Below are 20,158 nucleotides of genomic sequence, written 5' to 3' on the forward strand. Positions count from 1 at the left end.
CACATTATTTTGGTGGATTTTGATGCTAATTCAGGAGCTGAAAAGTCAAGTGAGGAAAACAAATACTGGACAGAGTTGCCTCATTAAAAATATGTTTCTGTCAAAGGCATGGAGCGATTACTTTTGAGTAATTCTTTTGTTTCCATCTGTGCATCTGAATTCCGGTTTGACCAGGAAACACATAGCAGGTGTTGGTGAGATACTTTGTTGTACTGTATGCCACAGTAAGAAACTGGCATATGGTGCCTGTTTAAAAACTGGTTGAAGCCTGGTTAGAATTTGGCTTACTGAAAATCAATGCTACCAAATACAGAATTTTCAAGCTTAAAAACTCTTCATATTACATCAAAGAAAATAAGGTTTAATTTAATTCTTAAGGTTTCTGTTAATTCTTACTGTGACACTTGTACAGAACTACAGCTGAAACCCCTAGCTATTCTCTTCTAAAGCAAAGGCTACAAGGTCCTACACAGGACCATAGAATTCAAAAGACTTATGGATGATGAACTGTGGTAATAGAAATCCTTACTGATTTATGATCATGCATAGTATTCATCTCATTGAAACATTTTGTTTAAAACCATTAATTACATTAATTCATAGCTCAAAAAAGAGAAGGAGCTACCTTATAGAGGCACATGAGTCTATCCTGAAAGTCTTTCTCTGTAGCCTGGAGAGAATGCCCAGATGACTGATACAGAGTAGGCACATAACATAGATACAGCAAAGCAGTATGCAAAACATTGGTAATATAATCTATCTCATTACTGTCAACACATTTCAATGGCCCAATTCTCAGGTCAAATCTTCTTAGCTGTTCAGACTGGCCAATTTCCTCTCACCCTATCAATCAAATAGGGAGACGCTGTTGTTGTCAAAATTGTTGTTTTAAGTATGGAAGGAGCCCTTGTAATGCACTAATTTTCCTGCTTTAGTACCATGCTAATAATAGCAGTGGTGGGAAGTTTCAAGGAGAAGGCTCCACCTAGAATGAAACGAGGGAAGAAGAAAACATAGAATTCAGACTTCTATTTTGTCAGTAACTGCAAAGCAAATAGGCACTTAATAGCTTGCTCATGAGAGACAAGAAGTGCTCATGAGAGACAAGAAGTGAATTCTCTGGAGTTGCCATAATCTGGAGGATGCTTTAAAAATACAAGTTTAAAATATGCTAATCTGTGTGAAAACCTTCTCTTTTTGGAACTGTTGACTGAACAAACCTGCAAGTCTGCACCTGCTTTGCAGTAGTTCTGCAAAAGTGTGCCATCTGCTATTTCTTTTTATTCCCTTCCTTTTGTGCTACATATTTTAGACCATTTTTTCTTTCTTTAGATCTCATCTTTTTTGCCATTGTAGTACTGGAGGAGAAAGTCCATGGTATTATGACTATCTTCTGCTTTCCACTAAGCAATAGTATGTTATAGTATTTAAAATATGTATTTGTATTACTTCTCATGCTGGTGAAGAGAAATGTGTTGCTTAATCGGCCAGAAGCACAGAATACAGTAGCTGGCAATCATGTTAGTCTCTGAAAGGCAACAGTAAAATCTGCTAAGCATATCGGGTTTATCAAATCCCTGCAGGATTTCATGGATTACTAACCTGTATTTGGATAAGTAGATATTTTAAACAGATGGAATTTTTGGCACTCACTGAAATTCCTCTTCTACCTACATGGAAATCTTGACCTAATCTCAAATAATATATTATTTTGCAAATGTAAATATTGCATATTGGAGACTGCATACTTGGAGTCTGTACTGTACTATATTTATAAATAATTACATTTAGAGAACTTTTACTTGTCATTTTCATTTGGAATCATTATGGTTGGCAATATGTCAGATGTCAGCTGATATTATGCTTGTCTAAATTCCCTTTAGAAATAGAGATTCCTTGTTAGTTACTCCCCTGATAGTGCTGCAGGTGTCCTCACCGTAGCTATACCAGTTCTGCATCACAGCATCTACAATACAAATGACTTCACTTCTTAAGTAGAATAAGAAGTTCAGATATGGTCTAGTAAAATTAGTGAGGTCTTTATTAAAAGAAAAATCATTAAAATATGTTAAATTTTAATTCTAGTTACTCTAAATTATACATCTAAATATACAACAATATATTGATTCATCTGTAGAAGAAATGCTGTATTAGTAAGGTAGTAATTAACAAGATTGATTATGGTACTATTGATTCAACTAGGGGATTAGAGTCCCTGGTTCAAAGTAGACTGCAACCAGTGTTTTTAATCTATAGTATAGGTAAACTGTGGTGATAATTGGCATCTGTCATAAGAACATAGCGAGTTTAAAAGCAATGTTATGAACTGCTGTTGTCTCCTTCTGTATTGGTTCCAATATCCAGAGCTTTCCCAAGTAGGCATTGATCCATCTCTGAGGATAGATAGACCTAAGGAAGCACTAAACTAGTAGAAGTGGCTTAGAACTAGCCAGGGACAAAAAAAAAAAAAAAAATCTGAATATTTATTCAGCTTCTTTGGATCTACAGTCTGAACTGAGTCTCACACTGCTGTGTTTGGTCTTGTCTGCCAGCAGCAACCAAGAAAGCTGATGCAGCTCTGTCTACACTGTTGTAAATTTTCCTGATAGTGGATTGACTTGAGAGAGACGCAGTCACAGCGAATGTTTCTTAGAATAACTTTTATTAATTAAGCTGTTGTTACTAGTAGAACCCAGCTGTTACTGTTAATAGCAGGCTCCTATTCAAGCGGTGCCCTCGGCTGTTCCCTCTCAGGATCAATTTTGCGATCTTGTTAGTCTTGTCTGCTTGTAGCAGCCACCGCCTTTTTGGATGCAGCCCAGGTTACACAGCTTGTTGATGCGAGCGTGTGTAGGTGGCCTTGTACAGATTTGACGATTCTTTATGTCCTGAGTATCATTCTTGTAGACTCATCCATACAACTGGTTCCTGGACCTTACCAGTTCTTGGGAGACTTTACACACTACCTCTTGGCACTTACTTTTCTTTTCTGAGTCCTTGTGTTTTGTGTTTTCTCGTAACTGTTCCTTTATCCATAGTCTTTATCTCCTGTATAGCTGACTACAGCTGATACCGTTGCTGTATCAAGGAACGCCATATTAATTTCTCCAGTACCTTTGGGTCTCTTAATGCTTAGGTGTGTGCACCTGAATTCAGTTTATAGTCAATACAGTCAATATAGACAGGGAACAGTTTGGATTACCACCTGCAAGCTTTGTGCTCTGTGCTGTATTAGATCATTCTGTAGACTTTTTTCTTTTTTGTATAAAGACTATATATCCATTAACTATGAGAGGAGTTTAGCTTGCATATAAACACCTCAACTTAGTATCTTACTCCAGACTCAGTCCCATCCTATGTTATGTCTCAGCATGCTACATATTTTTATATATTATCATCTTTATGACTTCAGTTTATTATTAACTGCTGTTTGTGTAATACGATCATCACAAATTTAAGGTGAGATTTTATGCAACTTGATAGAATTTGATTGTGTGTATGTATAAATGAAACAAAAATATGCAATAACTTTCTTAAAATATTTTTTCTAGCTTGCTTTCAGATAATTGTTTACAGTAGATTAAAGGAAGAATGAAAATGCCAAGATGTGTTGCTTCTAATGTGCTGGCCTGAGTCATGCTTGTATGCAATCACCATTACCAGCTCACTGCAGGGCTGCCAAGTTGCCCACACGTTCCCATGAGGAATTTGCCAAGAGAAGTCTGATCTCCTCCTGGCCATCTGCATTTGTTTTGAGTCATAAGGTCTTTAGTGTGTTTATTAGCTGCTGTATTTATCCATGCATTATTTGTTGGAAGCTATTTGTGACTTTGGTTTCAGTTTCCCTTGTGACTTCATTTGTTTTCTTTTTAAGTTTGTGTTTTGAAAATCATACTAATATAGAATTGGACTGTAAATATACTTCAGATCTCTCAGCTTTCCCTAAAGCTTGAAGAAATTGTACATGCAATATGCTACAGCAGAGGTATTATGACCGTTATGAAAAACAACTATGCAATTCTAAATGCTCTATGTCAGAATATAGTTCTTTAACTTAGTTATTGGTTAAAAATACAGCAGAGGTATTATGACTGTTATGAAAAACAACTATGCAATTCTAAATGCTCTATGTCAGAATATAGTTCTTTAACTTAGTTATTGGTTAAAAAGCTGCATTTAAAAACTGCACAAAACAAAACCAGGACCCTCTGGCATTTTATAGCTGAAACTAGGACAGTTTCTTCTTTTTTGTATGCACAGTGCTCTGTCCATCAGCTGTAGTATTGTTCTTTTCATTTACCTTCAGCAATCTTACAATATCACAAATACTGATGCATGCCTGTGCACCAAGTGCTCATCAGAAAGAGTGCAAATGCTTTATGCAAATTGGATTCTGCTGTTCAAGCTCTGCTAGCCCTTCTTTTATTGCTTTCTCCTTCTCCCTTCCAGCTGAAACCATTGCCTGCATATGGCTGGCTTTTGAAACTCCGGTGTAGACTCTCAGTAGCAGCCTTCACTGATGTTTTTACTGGTATGTAGGAAGCTGTGCTTAGGGATCTCAATTTAGAGATCTTAACCAAGGCACCTTTGTGCTAGGTACTGTGTAGGGACTAACAAAACCACAGTTAATCTGCCAAATAAGTTAATGGAGTATTAACAGCTGATTTATATACTGTTTTTCAAATCTTAATCCAAAATGCATAATCCAGAGCTAACCAGCCTGCCAGACTAAATGCACAAATTGAGATCTGAGCTAAGTGAAGGTAGATGCACTTTTTTGAAAAATAGTAGTTTTGTTTCATTAGTGACTTTCCTACTTGGAGTCCAATGCTAGTTTAGATATTGTATGCATTACAAATGGTTACAAATCTTTACTTCTGAAAATTCATTGAGCTAATCTGTGTGGGTTGTCAGAGGGTTGCAACTGAACATTTATATTGTCATGATCAGTATTTATCTCTTGACTTCATGCTGCACATTTTCAAAGTGCTTCTCTGCTGGTTATCATATCCATCCCTCTCATCATCTTGCAACTGTATTTCTTGTCGTCATGAGTACCATTTAAAAGGATTACATGTATTCTCCAAATTTGAATCATTCTGAATTTTCTTTATCAAACTGGATTCTTCTGTTCAAGCCCTTATTTTGCATACATTTTTTACAATAAATCATTCCTAAAAATAAACATAGGTCTCAAAGTTAATGTCATTTGATCGTTTGTAGGGACTATTTTTTCCTAAAGCCCCAGAGATGATCTTTGATGACAGAAAACTGTGGGCTTGCAGCATTAAAAAGATGGTTTTCTCTTATCTACAGGGGTACTTTGCGACCAGTCTGAAGTACTGTCTAGAAAAGAGGTGTTGCATGAGGTGTCTGTGTAATAGTTGCCTGTACTTGTAATTCTTGGTACCAGTCCTGGCAAGAATGGAAAAGAGAACTAGCAGTAACATCTCTTGCCATACGTAGTGATCCAACCCAAATATGTTGCCATGAACCATGTTTATTTTTCATAGAATGGATTTATCATTGCACTCTTAAATGTAGTTTAAAATCATTTGAAAATTCATATAGGGTTTTTAATAAAACCTTGTTTGAATGTGTAAAAAGTTGCTGTTATGCTTTTTTTTTTATTAAAAATGATGTTTTATATGCTTGAAGATGTTTTCGTGGAGCTTATACCTAGCAGGGCTATACATTCTATTGTTTTTTCAGCATAACAAGTTTTCCTTAAGGTAATGAAAATTGTTTTTTGGTTTTGACTTGGATTCTTCACTGTCAATACTGGAATAGTACAAGAAGCCAAAATTACTAAAGACAAAAGGTTCATCAACAACAGATTTGCTTGTAAACGGTTGTATATACCAAAGTTCATGTTTTCCTAACAGCTGCATCTACCTATTAATTTGAGGCAGTTCTGTTGAATTTCTCATGGAAACAATCTTGTGCATAAGATGGTGTGACCACTCAGGGATGTGTGGAATTGGAACCTAATAATGATGCCGCAACCTGGGAAATCCTGAGCTGTTTTCCAACAACTGGAGAATGTTTTTGGTGTTTCAGCCAAAACATTTGTCTTGTTTTCTTTTCCATTTTTTAAAGGATATGAAATTGCAGAATTCTGTAAGATTATTTGTTCAAAGAATTGATTAAAATCTTCATCAGAGTTGTATTTCACGCAGCTGTGGGATTTTCCCTGAGCTTTGCCTGCCAGAGCATTTCCCTGCCTCTTGTACACCATTCAGAGTTAGCAACTGTTCCAGAAGGAGGCTTCCAGAGGTGGCCGAGAGCCAGCTATCCTCCTTTCAGCCACAGCAGCAGATGTTGCGAATATCCAATCCCTCAGATTCGGGTGGGTGGTTCTTTCAAGATATTATTAAAAGTAGTTCACTGTGATTTTATGACTTAATCTTCATAATGAGTTATTTAATGAGAAGGGTTTTCACATTTTGATGGTCTTAAGACAGTGATGAATCTGCTTATCTGTTGTCCCCAAAATATGTCAGTCTGTGGTTTTTCTCCACTAGTATTTGTCTTAAATCAGCAATACAGAGAGGAAAGCTGTAATGGCTTAAGATAGACATTTTTTTTCTTGTAGACTAAATGGTACTTCTAGATATACTTCCTTGCTACACCTTTATACCTTCCTTTTCCTTTCTTTCTCCCCACCATGCTTAGATATTCTGCTCAAATATTTATGCTGGTACTTGAGTTTGAATGTTGTGATAGTGATTGTCTCCTGAGTCCCAGGGATGGTTTGAAGTGTTACTGGGCTTGGTCTTCTCCTATCAGGAGCTGAGAAAAGAGTCACTGAGTCTGAGGGCCTTGGAAGTGAACGTGGTTTCTTATTCTAAGAGGGCATCCCCTTGCATGCTGCCAAGCTAGACATACCTACAGATGGAAACAGGCTTTTTTCCCAGAAGAAAGATGGTGCCTTTGACTCATTTCTCCTTTTGACAGGAGGCCTAGATTTCCTAGAAATGGAAATCTTGGTCTATTAGAACAAAAGAGGGTAAAATCTTCAAAGAAATGGAAGGAGGATCCCTGCAATGAATGTTACTTGGAGATGGGTCTGGCTACCCTTTTGTGATGCTGAATCTCATTTACTGCATGGACAGCATATACACATTAGTTTTGTGCACTGTAATTTTATACAGTCTTAGTAATACGATGAGCTTGATCTCAAAATACCCCATCTGAACAAAAAGTTTGTCAATGCAATCTAATTTTTATTAACAGAGAAGACTTGTCTCTTTGGCTATGATCTGAGACTGAGACAGCTCTGAAAATATTTTAAATGTATTTTCTGTCTTTCTAAGCACTGCTTCAGGACTCAGTTAAAGCCAGTGCAAAAAAACTATTTTGTACAAAATGATGTTGTGCTGTTTATTCTGTTCTATGACTCTTCAGTAACGCAGCTGAACGAGAGGATTGATGTATGTGTAATTGCATTAAAACAAGCTTGTAATGGAGGCTTTGGGGGAGAGAGATTAGAGGCTGTGCAGATGCCAAATTGTAGCTAAAAGTTGAGTTGATAAACTGGTAAAGACAAATATTGAAAGAATACTAATAAAATGTGTAGAGTACATATCACTGCTATGAGTATGTAACTTCACATTGTTACAAATGGAGAGATGAATTCAGAGTTAAATATATTTGCAATGAATTGAACTTCCTGAAAATGAAAAAGAGAAGACTAGACTCAGTGAGCTTTCCGTACAAGTGACCAGAGGAGTAGGGAGTTGTATAAAAAGGAAAAGAAAACACTTCCACCAAAAGATTTTGAGAAAGGAAGGTAATGAGGTGGTTGAAGAGTGACTTACAGTTTTACCAAAACCAGCACATGAGAAGAAGCATATAAAACAAAACCCTTGAAGGCCTACAAATACTTGTTTGGGAGACTTAATAACAACTTGTCTAATCTCTATGATGTCTATGTTATCTTTTGAAGGAATAATCAGTGAAGAAAACACAAATTAAGCAAAGCTTAAAATAAGTAATAATAACAAAGTCTTTTAGTTTGTTACGCTGCTGTTCTTCTTGGACAACTTATTTGTAATATGGAATGCAAAATAAAAGTGTCTGTATCTTTTATTGTAGTTGAGGTACACTTTAGGTATCTGTCCCATCCAGGTGTGCACAAAATCGGCTCTTAGGCAGATAATGGAGCATGTAAATCAAGCTGAACTTAGAGCACTCTCTGCTGGACAACTGCGAAACAACACTTCGAATATTAAACAAAATATTAATAAAATAAAAAAATCCTGAGGTAGGAAACAGAATATGAAAAGGTATCATGAGAAATCTGTGACTTAAACCACAAAACTTATAGTCTAGCTTTTCCTATTATAAGCAGATGGAATAGCATACATCTATTGCATTAAAATGAATTTCCTTTTTTTATTAAATCATTGTACAGTATGTTTCAATGATAGGTCTTTTCTTATGTTCAGTATGGTACAAGAGAGAAAAAAGGAACTAATGTTCTATCTTTTAAATTTGAAAAATTAATAAAAATTTCTGTGCCGAAGAAAAGAGTATATAAGTAAAGAATTTTTAAAACCATGTGTAGTATACTAGTTATATATGGCAGTTGTATTTTTGTAGTACTGCCCAAAAGAAATTAACACTTACTGTAGGAACTGTAGCAACATGTGGAAAATATTCTACTCCAAGACAAAATTCTTTCTAAAAAAGGCACTTGGCAAATGTATTAACTTTCATGTGGTTCTTTTTTAAAAAACGCATATTTTCCAGTAAAAGGGCAAATCCTGTAGTAATAATTAAAGCCTGTATCTTATTCCTAAAGTGAAGGAAAACATAGGCTTCTAAAAAATGTTATTGCAGAAAATTTGACTAAGAGAAATGGGCAAAAGGGAGATGAAGGGAATAGTTGTATTGCTGCTATATTTCCAATGCTATTAGATCTTCTTGTATATGCAGCTCTCTAAATTCCAGTCATTTGGAATCGGTGCTGAATTGTGTGTGTGTGTGTATGTGCAACTGCACACAGCTTATATTTGTTTGATTTTAGCCCCCCCCCCCAAAAAATCTATTGGAGATTGAGCAATCAGCTTTGAATAGACTATTGGGGAGCATTGACTCTTGCTTCATAGTCTTTCAAAATATAATGGGAGTTAAAGATACTCCTGACATTTAGGTTCACTGAAAATACATGCAAGGTCAAGAAAAAAGAGGGTTTGTGTGCACTTCTGAAAATGCTGTATGCATGGAAAAAATAGCAGACAATTACTGACCTTTATGAAACTTGGTTTCACTCTGTTTCTTTATACAAATAACATCTTCAATAGACTGATCTTTATTTGGTGTTGGTAAACAGTTTATTATGAAATTTTATTTTATTTTTCCTTGGCTCATCATTTCAGTTAAGGGTACCATCGTTGTTAATGGTATTTTATTGCAGATAGTGTGATGGGATTCTCTCTCTCTCTCTCTCTCTCTCTCTCTCTCTCTTTTTTTTTTTTTTTTTTTTTTTTAAGCAGCAGTGATATGTGTGTGTGTGTGTTTTAATAAATGCTGTTTAACCTGTGGTACATTAACTTTTGAATATTTTTAAGTGAGATGATAAGCACGAGTATGAACTTTTGAATATTTTTAAGTGAGATGATAAGCATATTACAGAGATACTAAATTATAGACATTTTTGATGTAACCTAACAGAGACCTCAAGCTGCTTCCAGAACTGTCAATACTGATTCTGGAATGTAAACATAATATTAAGTTTGTGTAAATTTGATAGGTCATGCATGGAAGAAACTCTTCTGCTATTTTCTCTTCTGAGAAAGCAGTACACTGTTTTCTCTGATAGCTTGAAGAACTTCTGAAGATGGACAGACCTCATTAAAAAACAGCTATTTGATGGTCTCTACCAGTCAGCAAGTTAAATTAACAGTGTTCAGTCAAGTGTTTTATGACCATCCACAGAATGTAGTAAATACTCTTACGTCTCTTTTCTGGATGCTAAAAGAATCCAGTGAGTCTGTACAAAGATGTTTCTTAGCATATCTAAAGATGAATTTGCAAAACAAAGCAAACTTGAGCCTGAGTTTGCCTTGAATGCACTATGGCCATGTTTCTGTTGATTGACTTCACTAGGTGCTGGTTTAGGCCCTTTGTAAAAAGGTAGAGCTGACCTCACTGCACTAGTGTATTTAATTAAAATTCATGTGAACGACTGAGATTACCAAGATCTTGAAATACTTCCAAATATTAGAAGTATAATGTTTATGATCTAAATGAACATTTTCGGTGCTCTGTGTTTAGAAGACAGTCAAACAAATAAGTTGTTTTTGAAACCTGTAGAATGAATATGGTCTTTCAGAGCCCACAGGCTGCTGCTATCCTCTTCAATTGTATCTTCGTTAACTTTGCAGGGAATCATATTGCAATGTTGGAAGATCTTAACTCATTCTGTGCTGGGATAGATGCAGTTCTTGTATAACTTAATAAAAACTTTCCCCCAAATCATTGCATAATTGTTAATTTTGTTTAATATGAAATAATTTTTAATACTGGCTTTACCTGTGCTTTATTTTGCTGCAAAATGTTCTCAAAGTAATACCATAACTTTTTTTGCAGGACATGGCTTTTACCTTGGAGGAGAGGCAGCAATTAAATATCCATGGATTATTACCACCTTGCATTCTCAGTCAAGATGTCCAAGTTTTCACTGTTCTTCAGAATTTTGAAAGGCTGACATCTGACCTAGAAAGGTAAAATACTGCTATGAAAATTTATCTTACTTATCAAATCATGAGTCACTTCTTTTCCCCCCACCCCTTGGTGGTAGTTTAAATGAGATTTTCATTCTTTTATTAAGCTGTGGTAATTGAATGTTGGGAAACATTGGGCTAAATATATAACACACGTCTTGGTTCTTGGCTTTTCTAGAATGCTTTCTTACAAAATTCAACTCTTAATTTTAAATTGTAATATTCCAATGCTGTTTACATGAATATATATATATATTTTTTGCAGTAACTAAATGGTAGAAGGCTTGATGGAAGCAAATGAACTGTTATGAAACTAACAGGTTAATAATGCCTTATATGCATAGATACGTATAAATTATATATAAATTATAAGAAATATATAAAATAATAAAGTGTTGTAAACACAATACACATTTTTTAAGGAAAAAAGTTTAAGGGGGCTTTTAATTTAAAGGAATTCGAAATATTTTGCTGTCCTGTAGCATGATTCTATTTCTAAGTGCTAGATAAGCCACTGAAAGGAAGAGTTTTCCTTTAGGCTTGTTCCTGTTGTCTTGTTTTTCTATATTGTGTGCTGTCTGGTTACTTATATATTCCTTTATTATAAATGGCTTTTCGGTATCTATCTGATGATGCCACGTTTTTTTTTTAATTTAAGTTTCTTTTTTTTTTAATAGAAGCAGAATATTGTGAATATAGCCTTCAGTGTAAGCAGAGAGCTCAGAGTATCTTTTCTAGATGAACAGTCCTCTTTTTAGAGATCAGTATCAGTTATCACAGAGAAGTAACTCTTGAGGCTAGAAGTTTTAGTCTAACTTCCTGCATGTTGAAGGCATAATCTTTCAGCAAGACACCTGCTTCGACTACTTTATCCTAGTAGGAAACTTTCTCTATCCTTCTGTCCTCATCTCCTCTTTAATTTTGTCTTGAAGTGGTTCGTTCATGATGACAGATCATTGTTTCACATGACAACACATTTAAGACTAAGACTGTTTAAATTGTTTGTGTTCGCTTGAATGCTGTATTTTCTATTCACCTGTAAGTTCAAAGCAAAAAAAAAAAAAAAAAAAAAAAAGCCTTTTGTACTCTTGTCCCATTTCTTTCTGTTGCATCTTAACTAGCAAAGAACTGTTGCACCTAGCTTGGTCACGGGAGAAAAACACTTGAGCTTCTCAGAGTGACAGAGATTGAAGGTTACAGTATGTGGAATTTAAGAGGAGAGTAACGGTATTCCCAAATCTTAATTCTTTGCTTTTCAGCCAAAAATGTTGGGTATTTAAATAACTCTGCCAAAATGGAAAATTCCTGCAAGAACGGAAAAGAATCCTATCACTTTTAAATGACAGAAAATTTTGAATGCTATGCCATTTAAACTATAGGAAAATGAGGTATGCTGAATTTTTGACTGAAGTGGGAGTCATTAAATAAAAATAATTGACTCTCAGTATTGTTTGAATACTTTGCAGAAAACTTGTTTTATTATGTTAATAGATAGAAAAGAAAGATATACCCAACTTGGGGGTGAAGGAGGGAAGAAACACTTTTTAAAAAGAACACTTATTTCACATATAATATATGTTAATAATACACAAATACAAATAGCTATATTTACAAATAAATATAAATTAAAAGATTTTTCAGAAGCCATTTGTCTAAGAAAAATACATTTTTTTTGTCTCTGTTTCGTAATCCATTAAATTTACAGTCTGTGTTTAATCCCACCAATGAGTCTAGTTTTGCAGTTCCTATTTTCCTAAGAATTAGCTAAGAAAGACTTCTTTCCTATTACTGTCATCAGCCATCCTTAACAGAAAAGGACAAACCTTAAAAGATTACATCCCACCTGGATGGAGTATTAGGCAGCAGCTTCCAAATAAGCTGTTTTTAGTATAAAGGGTATACTGTGCTGTGTACATTTGAAGTACAAATTTGTTGTTCATAGGATTTTAATAAAATTCTTTAGCTGAGAAAACTAGTCAGTCTTTAGTTCATAGAAATAACTTACGACTGTCTTAAAAGTTATTTTTCTCTTGCTAATCTGATCACTGGTCAAAATAACTTAAAAAAGAATGTCCTAGTTAATCTCCTCCCCAAAACTGAAAAGCTATATTTGTTATCTAGTTTTACTGAGGCATGTGGCAGTAGTGTTTTCCTCAAACATGATTTTTGATCCAGGTATTTGTATCTGATTCTTTTTCCTTATTCCCTTTACAGGCTGCACAAACTGTGGCTACATTTGTGCTAGTAGACAGTTGGGGTTGGGAGTTGTTATCTGGCTTTGAAGCCGGCAGGTGTCATGTGGCTTGGATCAGCGTGGCTTTTCTGCATATCTCTTAGCCCTGTGTCCCACCTCTTCTCTTCTCTTCTCCCTTTCTCTCCCACAGTTGAGTGGTCGTATAAATTGTCAGCTGGATTCATTCTTTGGCCTGTGATATGAATTGTACCCAGGCATAGCCTAGGTGAGTGGTAGTTAGTGTGGGTCGAAATCGTGTAATAGTACAGATTATTGAATGGCTGTGCCTGGACCTGGGCCTGATTTAGTTCAGGTTTTCACTGCCTGCAGCAATACACGCAGCGGTCTTCAAGAGTTAGTGCAGAAGAGTGGTGCTTTTGGGTCTGGATTTAGAAGGAATAGAGGCATATTGTTGCTGGTGTGAAACATGGGTAACTTAGCAGCTAGTGGTAGCTGAGATGAGAAGTAGGATGAGTAAGGAGGAAAAAGTGATTATAAACAGTGTAAGCCTATGGGACGGGACAAACCCTGGGAAGGAGTGGACATAGACATAGGGAGAAGGGTGATCCATCCTTTCCCTGGGCACTGGAGATGTAGAGGGGAGTACACAAGGAAAGAGATCAAGAAAACAGCTGCAGAAGTTGTGAAATGCTTTTGAGTTGAGGAGGCTGTCATGAAAAGGTGTTAGGAATAAGTTGGAGTTCAGCTCTTGTTGAGATCAAGGCAGCAGGACTGGGTAAAAAAATTAAGGAATGGCATTAGAGGCACGTGCTTTGGGACTCTATGAAAGCAGGAATTTCTATCACTGCGAGGGCTGTGACTTTATAGACTAAAATTTTCACAATAAATTTTCATAAGTGGGCAATCCTGAAATAACAATAAATTTAACATTTGGATGTCACCTCAGCACTTCCTACTGAAAGGTGGCTTTAAAATAGGTATTTATGTTAAACATTTTTGTATGTGAACAGCGACAGTGAGGTGGATTGACTACTGGCAGAACTGCTGGACCCCAAGGGTTGGTGATCAGCAGCAGGCAGTTCAGCTGGAGGCCAGTAATTAGTGGTGTACCAAAGGGTCAATATTAGGGCTAGTACTATTTAGTATCTTCATTAATTGCTTGGATGATGGCACACAGTACTTCTTCAGCAAGTTCACAGATGATATAAAACTGATACACCAGAGGCTTGTGCTGCCAATCAGAGGGACCTTGACAGGCTGAAGAAATTGTCAGAGATGAACCTCATGAAGTTCCGCCGAGTCTGGCCCCTGAGGAGGAGTAACCCCACATGCCAGCACATGGTAGGTGCTGCAGAGCAGCTTTGCAGAAAAGGCCCTAGGAGGCCAGGTGGTCAACAAGTTGAACCTGGGCCCAGCAATACACCCTCGTGGCCAAGACAGCAGCAAACTGGGCTGCATTAGGGACAGGATTGCCAGCAGGTGGAGGGAGGTGATCCTTCCCCTCTACTGAGCACTAGTGAGGCCACACCTGGATGCTGGGTCTGTGTTCAGTACAAGAGAGACATGGACCTGCTGGAGCAAGTCGAGCAAAGGGCTACACAGATGATTAAGGGACTGGAGCATCTCTCATATGATGGGAGGCTGAGGGGGCTGGGACTGCTCAGTCTAAAGAAGAGAAGACTGAGAGGGAATCTGGTCAGTGTGTAGGAGTACCTAATGTGTGATTAAAGAAGATGGGGCCAGACTATTCTCAGTGGTGCCCAGAGGCAGGACAAGAAGCAGTAGGCATAAACTGGAAAGCAGGAAATTCCATTTAATTATAAGAAAACACCTCTTTAGAGTAATGGCGGGTGAGCTCTGGAACAGGTTGTCTAAAGAGGTTAGGGAGTCTTCATCCCTGGAGAAATTCAAAACTTGACTGGACATGATGCTGGGCAGCCTGTTCTAGTTAACTTTACTTTGAGCAGGGTATTGGACTAAACAGTCTCCAGAGGTGCCTTCCAAATTCAGCTATTCTATGATTTTATAACACGCATGTATTGCAGCTGATAAGTAAGTATGCACGGGTAATCTTGGATTGATGTAAATTTAAACAAGTTGATTCTTAAGTACGTAATATTAAATAAATCTACAAGTCCCACATCATTTAAGTTGTTCCATTGAGAAATCGTATTTGTATTCTATATGAATGTCTTGCAGGCCTAAGTTGACTGTTCACATCATCATGCTATGCTTTGTTTAACAAAAAATTATTTTCCTTTTACATTAGTGGGGCATTATATTTCTGTGCTATTTTCCCCAGCTTTTAGCAAAATAATTTTTTTACATGTGTAGATGTTCATTTAAAATCACTGATTCAAAAACTTGTTTGCCTGCAGAAGATGCTTCCTTCAAAGATTAGCAGCTGTGACATCTTGATCCAATTTTCAGAGATATAAATACTTTTGTGAATTGAGTGTGCAAATACTTGTGCATGCCAAATGTGATTTGCATCTGTATTTATAAGCGTCTGAAAATTTTATTGGAGTATGTCAATAGAGATCCTGCTCTAAGAATATGTCTATTACATGCGTTTGAGCTCGGAGTTATTTTTTGAATTAAAAAATACTGTCCTTCAAGGCAGTATGTGAACTCTGGCCTTCTATACCCTTTTCAAAACATTTTAAAGGGAATAGTGACTCTGATCCTGCCTCAGTTACTCCTTGAATCCTCTCACAGTGGAAAAGGTCAGAAGAGATTCATTATTTTAATTGGAACTTGAAAGAAAATCACATTGTATACTATATAGGAATGTGCTTAAGGACAATCTTACGTAAGAGCATGCTGTTATTGCCTTCTGCTGTATGTAAATACACTAATTCTAAAAATAAAACATTTCTTCCAGTATGCCTCTGGCATATCCTTTCCTCCCATCGGAGCAATGATTGGAAAGAAATAAAGGAAAGCTCTATTTTCTTCTTGATGCTTTGATTTGATAGTGGGTGTATGTCTGTGTGTTTGGCAGATGTGAATGGAAGGGGACAAAACCAAATGGAAACTTGACTCTGGTGCCATTTCCATGAGTTGTTTTGCTCCATGATTTTTTGTCCAAGTGCTTTGCAAAAGATTTAAGTACAGGCATTTAGAAGTTGCAGAGGGGGAAACTATTGAAATGCCTTAGATAGAAGGGCTGTGTCTGATGAAACATTAATGCTGTGTAAGACAGTATCATACACTGACAGGATTGTTGTCTTGGTTTTGATTGGAAAGGGTATGTGCAAATTCATAAAATAATGCTGATAGTACCATGGCATTACATGTTTTGGCATGGCTGAAACTCCTTTGCTGTCTTACAGCATAGAATTGCTGTGCTCTAAAATGCCAATAGCTCATATGCGAACCAAAGGTGATATGGCAGCAAATATATTGCCTGATATGCTTGGCAAAAAGAAGGAAGCCAATAACAGAAAATAGTTCTACTCTTTAACATAATTTGGAAAGTCTACAGTGAATTCTGCAAGTAATTTGATCTTTTTTCCCCCTTATGTTCCTAATTGTCTTTTTCTTCTGTGTTGACACTGAAATATTTGTGCCTGACACAGACATACTACTTACTTCGTTTTTTTTTGCTCCAAAGAGTCAAGTTGGTAAAAATGTTTTACTGGATATGTGACCATTAAGAGCGTGCCGTCAGATCACTTTTCCTGAGAAAGTTGTGTTATTCTTCTTCAAGTTCTCTGTGTTAAGTAGCATACTTCTGTATAGACACTGTTGATTGAAAATAAGAGGTAAATGTCTCACACTGGTGTGCAAAATAATAGTGTGTCCTCTGAGTTTACATTATTTGCCCCTATGACAACTTTGTTTTTAATCTGTTTTGCCTTGTGAAGTGCATGCCAGTGGTAGTAAGGACCAGTAACCACAAGAAATTACCAGTAAATTTCTGATAGCCACATCAGTTTTCTTGGGGGATTTAGATGATATTTCACTTACATGCTTTTATTACTACTTTATAATAGCAGATTAGCATTAAAAATTCTTAGGTGAACTAAACAGAAGGCAGAAAAGTGACCTACTGAAATTTGAATGCTTGCCAATCCCCACTGTCTCACTTGCCAGTTTTTGGTTTACCTCTTTTGAAACTTTTCCCTCAAATCTTCATTCAAGACTCCTTGTCTGAGGATAGAGAATAATTTTCTCCCTTTTTATAGCACAAATGATTGTTCTCAGTGTTTTATTGCAAGTTTTCACTATGTTTTCAATTAGATGAGGGCTTCAGTAAAAGATTCCATGAACTACTATATTTAAAATATGTCTTTTTTTAAAACACCATGCTGAAAGTGACTTCATGGTTTTAGTTCTGCAGATCACTTAGATGTTGCGAAAGGATGCATAGTTGTTGTCTAGTGCATTATAACCAACTCTGTGTTGAGGAAGAAGCATTTTTGGTTTTCCTCTTAAGAAATTTTTTGAGAAGGATTCTCCTAGCCAAGATTTGAATGAAATACTGTGGACCAAAAAAGAAAGATGTTTTATATCTAGCACAAAAAATTAACCTTCTGATCAAAATTAGATTTCTCAAGAAATATTTTTCACCTTGTAATTACATTTCTTTGCTGATTTGAATATAGGCAAGCGCATAATATTTGAAAACATGATTGCAGGTATTACGGTGTTGTTATCTTTGCAATTGTTTTAGCCTGTCTTGAGTATAGAAGTGGGATTGTAAATATAGACAAGAAAATAAATGCCTAACTTTGTGCTACAAGCTAGTAAAAACAAAACAGAGAGTTTTAGCAAGTAGTTTTTGAAGTTGGAGCCTTGAAGAAGCCTTTTGTTAAACTTTTAATTCCTGCTGTAGAAGATTCTTTATAGCATTAAAGAGCCAGAATTGCTCTGAGTAGTAAGATGAGATGATGAAAATGTACTGTAAAGTTTTTAATAGCATCATCTAATTTTAATATAAAAGCGCTAAAATTAAAAAACTGTTTAGAAATGTACTCAGTTATCTGGTTGTATAAATTCCTGCAGTCTCTAAGGCAGAGCAGACCAGAATATGGATGATATTCTCTACCAGTCATTTTCATGCTCCTCTGGAAACAAAATGTATGTATTCAACTGTATTCACAATTATATGGGAATAAGCTTGTATTTCAAGGTAAATATTGGGATAATTTTCTCAGAAAAATGCTCCAAAACCAAAAGAACATTGAAAGACATACTATATCGTGATAAAATACTGAGGAAGTTAGAGGATACTAGGGAAATGTAATAATGTAAAAGAAGAATTTAGGAAACATATTTGTAATTGAGAACTAAAAGTGCAGGATATAATTTAACCTTGGAGAACATAACAGTTATGTACATGATGGGAGGTGAGTCAGGATGTCTCATGATGATGGTATTTAGAGTGCTTGTTCAGCCCTGGTTTCCAAATCTTTCTCTGTTCTGTCTCTCACTTCTGATTCCCCATTGCAGTCACCAATTGCCAAACTTGCTGTCCTAGCCTTTCTTACAGGGCTTGTTGGATGTTTGTATAGCTGATGAGCAAAGAATAGATAAGTCATTTAGGATATAGAAAACTAAGCTTTAACAAAACTAATCCAGGTTTGCTAAACTTTTCTTTGATAGTTACCTTACTATATTTTTTCCTTGATAAAATGCTAATTGGAATTTTGAAATATTAATTAGCATTTTTACCTGAGAGCTAGTTTAACAATAATTTAAAACATCTTGGCCTTCAGTTCTAAGTATGGTGTTGAAGTAACTTTCTGATTTCCATTACTTTCACCTTCTCAAAGGAGATAAGGTAGGGGAAATTGTGCAAAAGGTTAGTTATTTCAAAAGTATCAAAAACATATACAGCTTATATATATATAATATATTACCTTTCTCATCTGGATCTTTCTGATTTTCACTGTGTATGAAGGGAAAGACCTACTAGTGTCACTGCATATGATGCATCAGTGTACTGAAGGAAAATTCACATGAATAATATTTAAACACACAAACCTCCTGGTCTGGGGAATGAATGTGTCCTATAAATTTCCTGAATGCTTATGTAATAAAATGATGAGCATTGAAAAATTTTTGAATATATGTAATGGGCAATCTATTGAAAATTGTAATATTGACCTTACTAGGTGAGGTCAGATTCTCAAATCTTAAATGCTCAAGAGAATATAGTGACCAGATTCCTAGCTGGTATAAATGAGTATAGCTTAAAGTCATTAGATTTGTAGACTTCTATTATTTGAGGATGTTATCTTCAGCATTGAAATTATTCTTTGGCATCCTAGTTTGGATTTTGGAGTAGTAGAGTATTTATTCAACATTAGAGTGATGATAGGCAAGAGTAGATCAAACTAAGCAAGAGCTTTCTCCACTCTCTTATTCTTTTTGCATTGTTTTTATTTCCAAATAAGCATAAAACTTCTTCAAATGCTATCCATTCTTTTTATGTTAAGAGATAAAGTATTGCAGAGTCCATTAAAAACACAGAGCTCAGAGTCAAAAGGCACACATGTGCGCCTTGTATTTGAAATGTTAGTCCTAAAGCAGTGTTTTCCTGGGTTCGGGAGAAATTTCTATTGAGGCAAAAGTAGAAAGAGCTAACATTTCTCGTTTGGATTTTTTGGGCAAGAGAGTAAATCTGTTTGTCTTTAATTTAGTAACTATACTATTTCAAATGGAACAATTGGTATGTATGTCTTAGATTCTGACAGACCAAGCATCATTCCATTGCAGCATAGCATTTTATACCTGAGAGAGATCAGCTTCCTGGGCATGCAGAGTATGTCAGCTTTGTGATGGTTTCAACTTCTGTCTGTCTTGGCCGATTTGTTATCCTTTATGTCTGAAACATTAACATGTTAAGGAGAGGAATTTAAATACTCTAGATAAGAAAGAGGCTGTTCTTGAACAAACATAGCTTTAAGTAATAATCTAACATCTTTTTATATTCAAATTGGCTTTATATGTTCACTTAATGCCTGTCTAATTGCATATAATTCTTTACAGATATATTCTACTAATGAGTCTTCAGGATCGAAATGAAAAGCTTTTCTATAAAGTGCTGACTTCTGACATTGAAAGGTTCATGCCTATTGTATACACTCCCACTGTGGGACTGGCTTGCCAACAGTATGGTTTAACATTTCGGAGGCCAAGGTATGTAAGTAAATGCAATTGTATCTTTTTTCCTCTTGGCAGATTTCTGCAGGGGGGTTTCTAACATAGTTGAATGTAAGCCAAA

At 35.9% G+C, this 20,158-nt stretch overlaps 1 protein-coding gene across 1 annotated transcript in view; it reads left to right on the forward strand.

Moving 5' to 3' along the window:
• ME1 (malic enzyme 1) overlaps positions 1 to 20,158 on the forward strand; it is a 194,337-nt gene that overhangs the window by 37,365 nt on the left and 136,814 nt on the right. Inside the window, exons 2-3 of the mRNA XM_062571048.1 lie at positions 10,597 to 10,730; positions 19,924 to 20,073. Coding sequence (XP_062427032.1) covers positions 10,597 to 10,730; positions 19,924 to 20,073 — 284 coding nt within the window. The remainder of the gene's footprint in view (positions 1 to 10,596; positions 10,731 to 19,923; positions 20,074 to 20,158) is intronic.

This window comes from Rhea pennata, chromosome 3 (assembly GCF_028389875.1).
Source record: "Rhea pennata isolate bPtePen1 chromosome 3, bPtePen1.pri, whole genome shotgun sequence".
NCBI classification, from domain to species: Eukaryota; Metazoa; Chordata; class Aves; order Rheiformes; family Rheidae; genus Rhea; species Rhea pennata.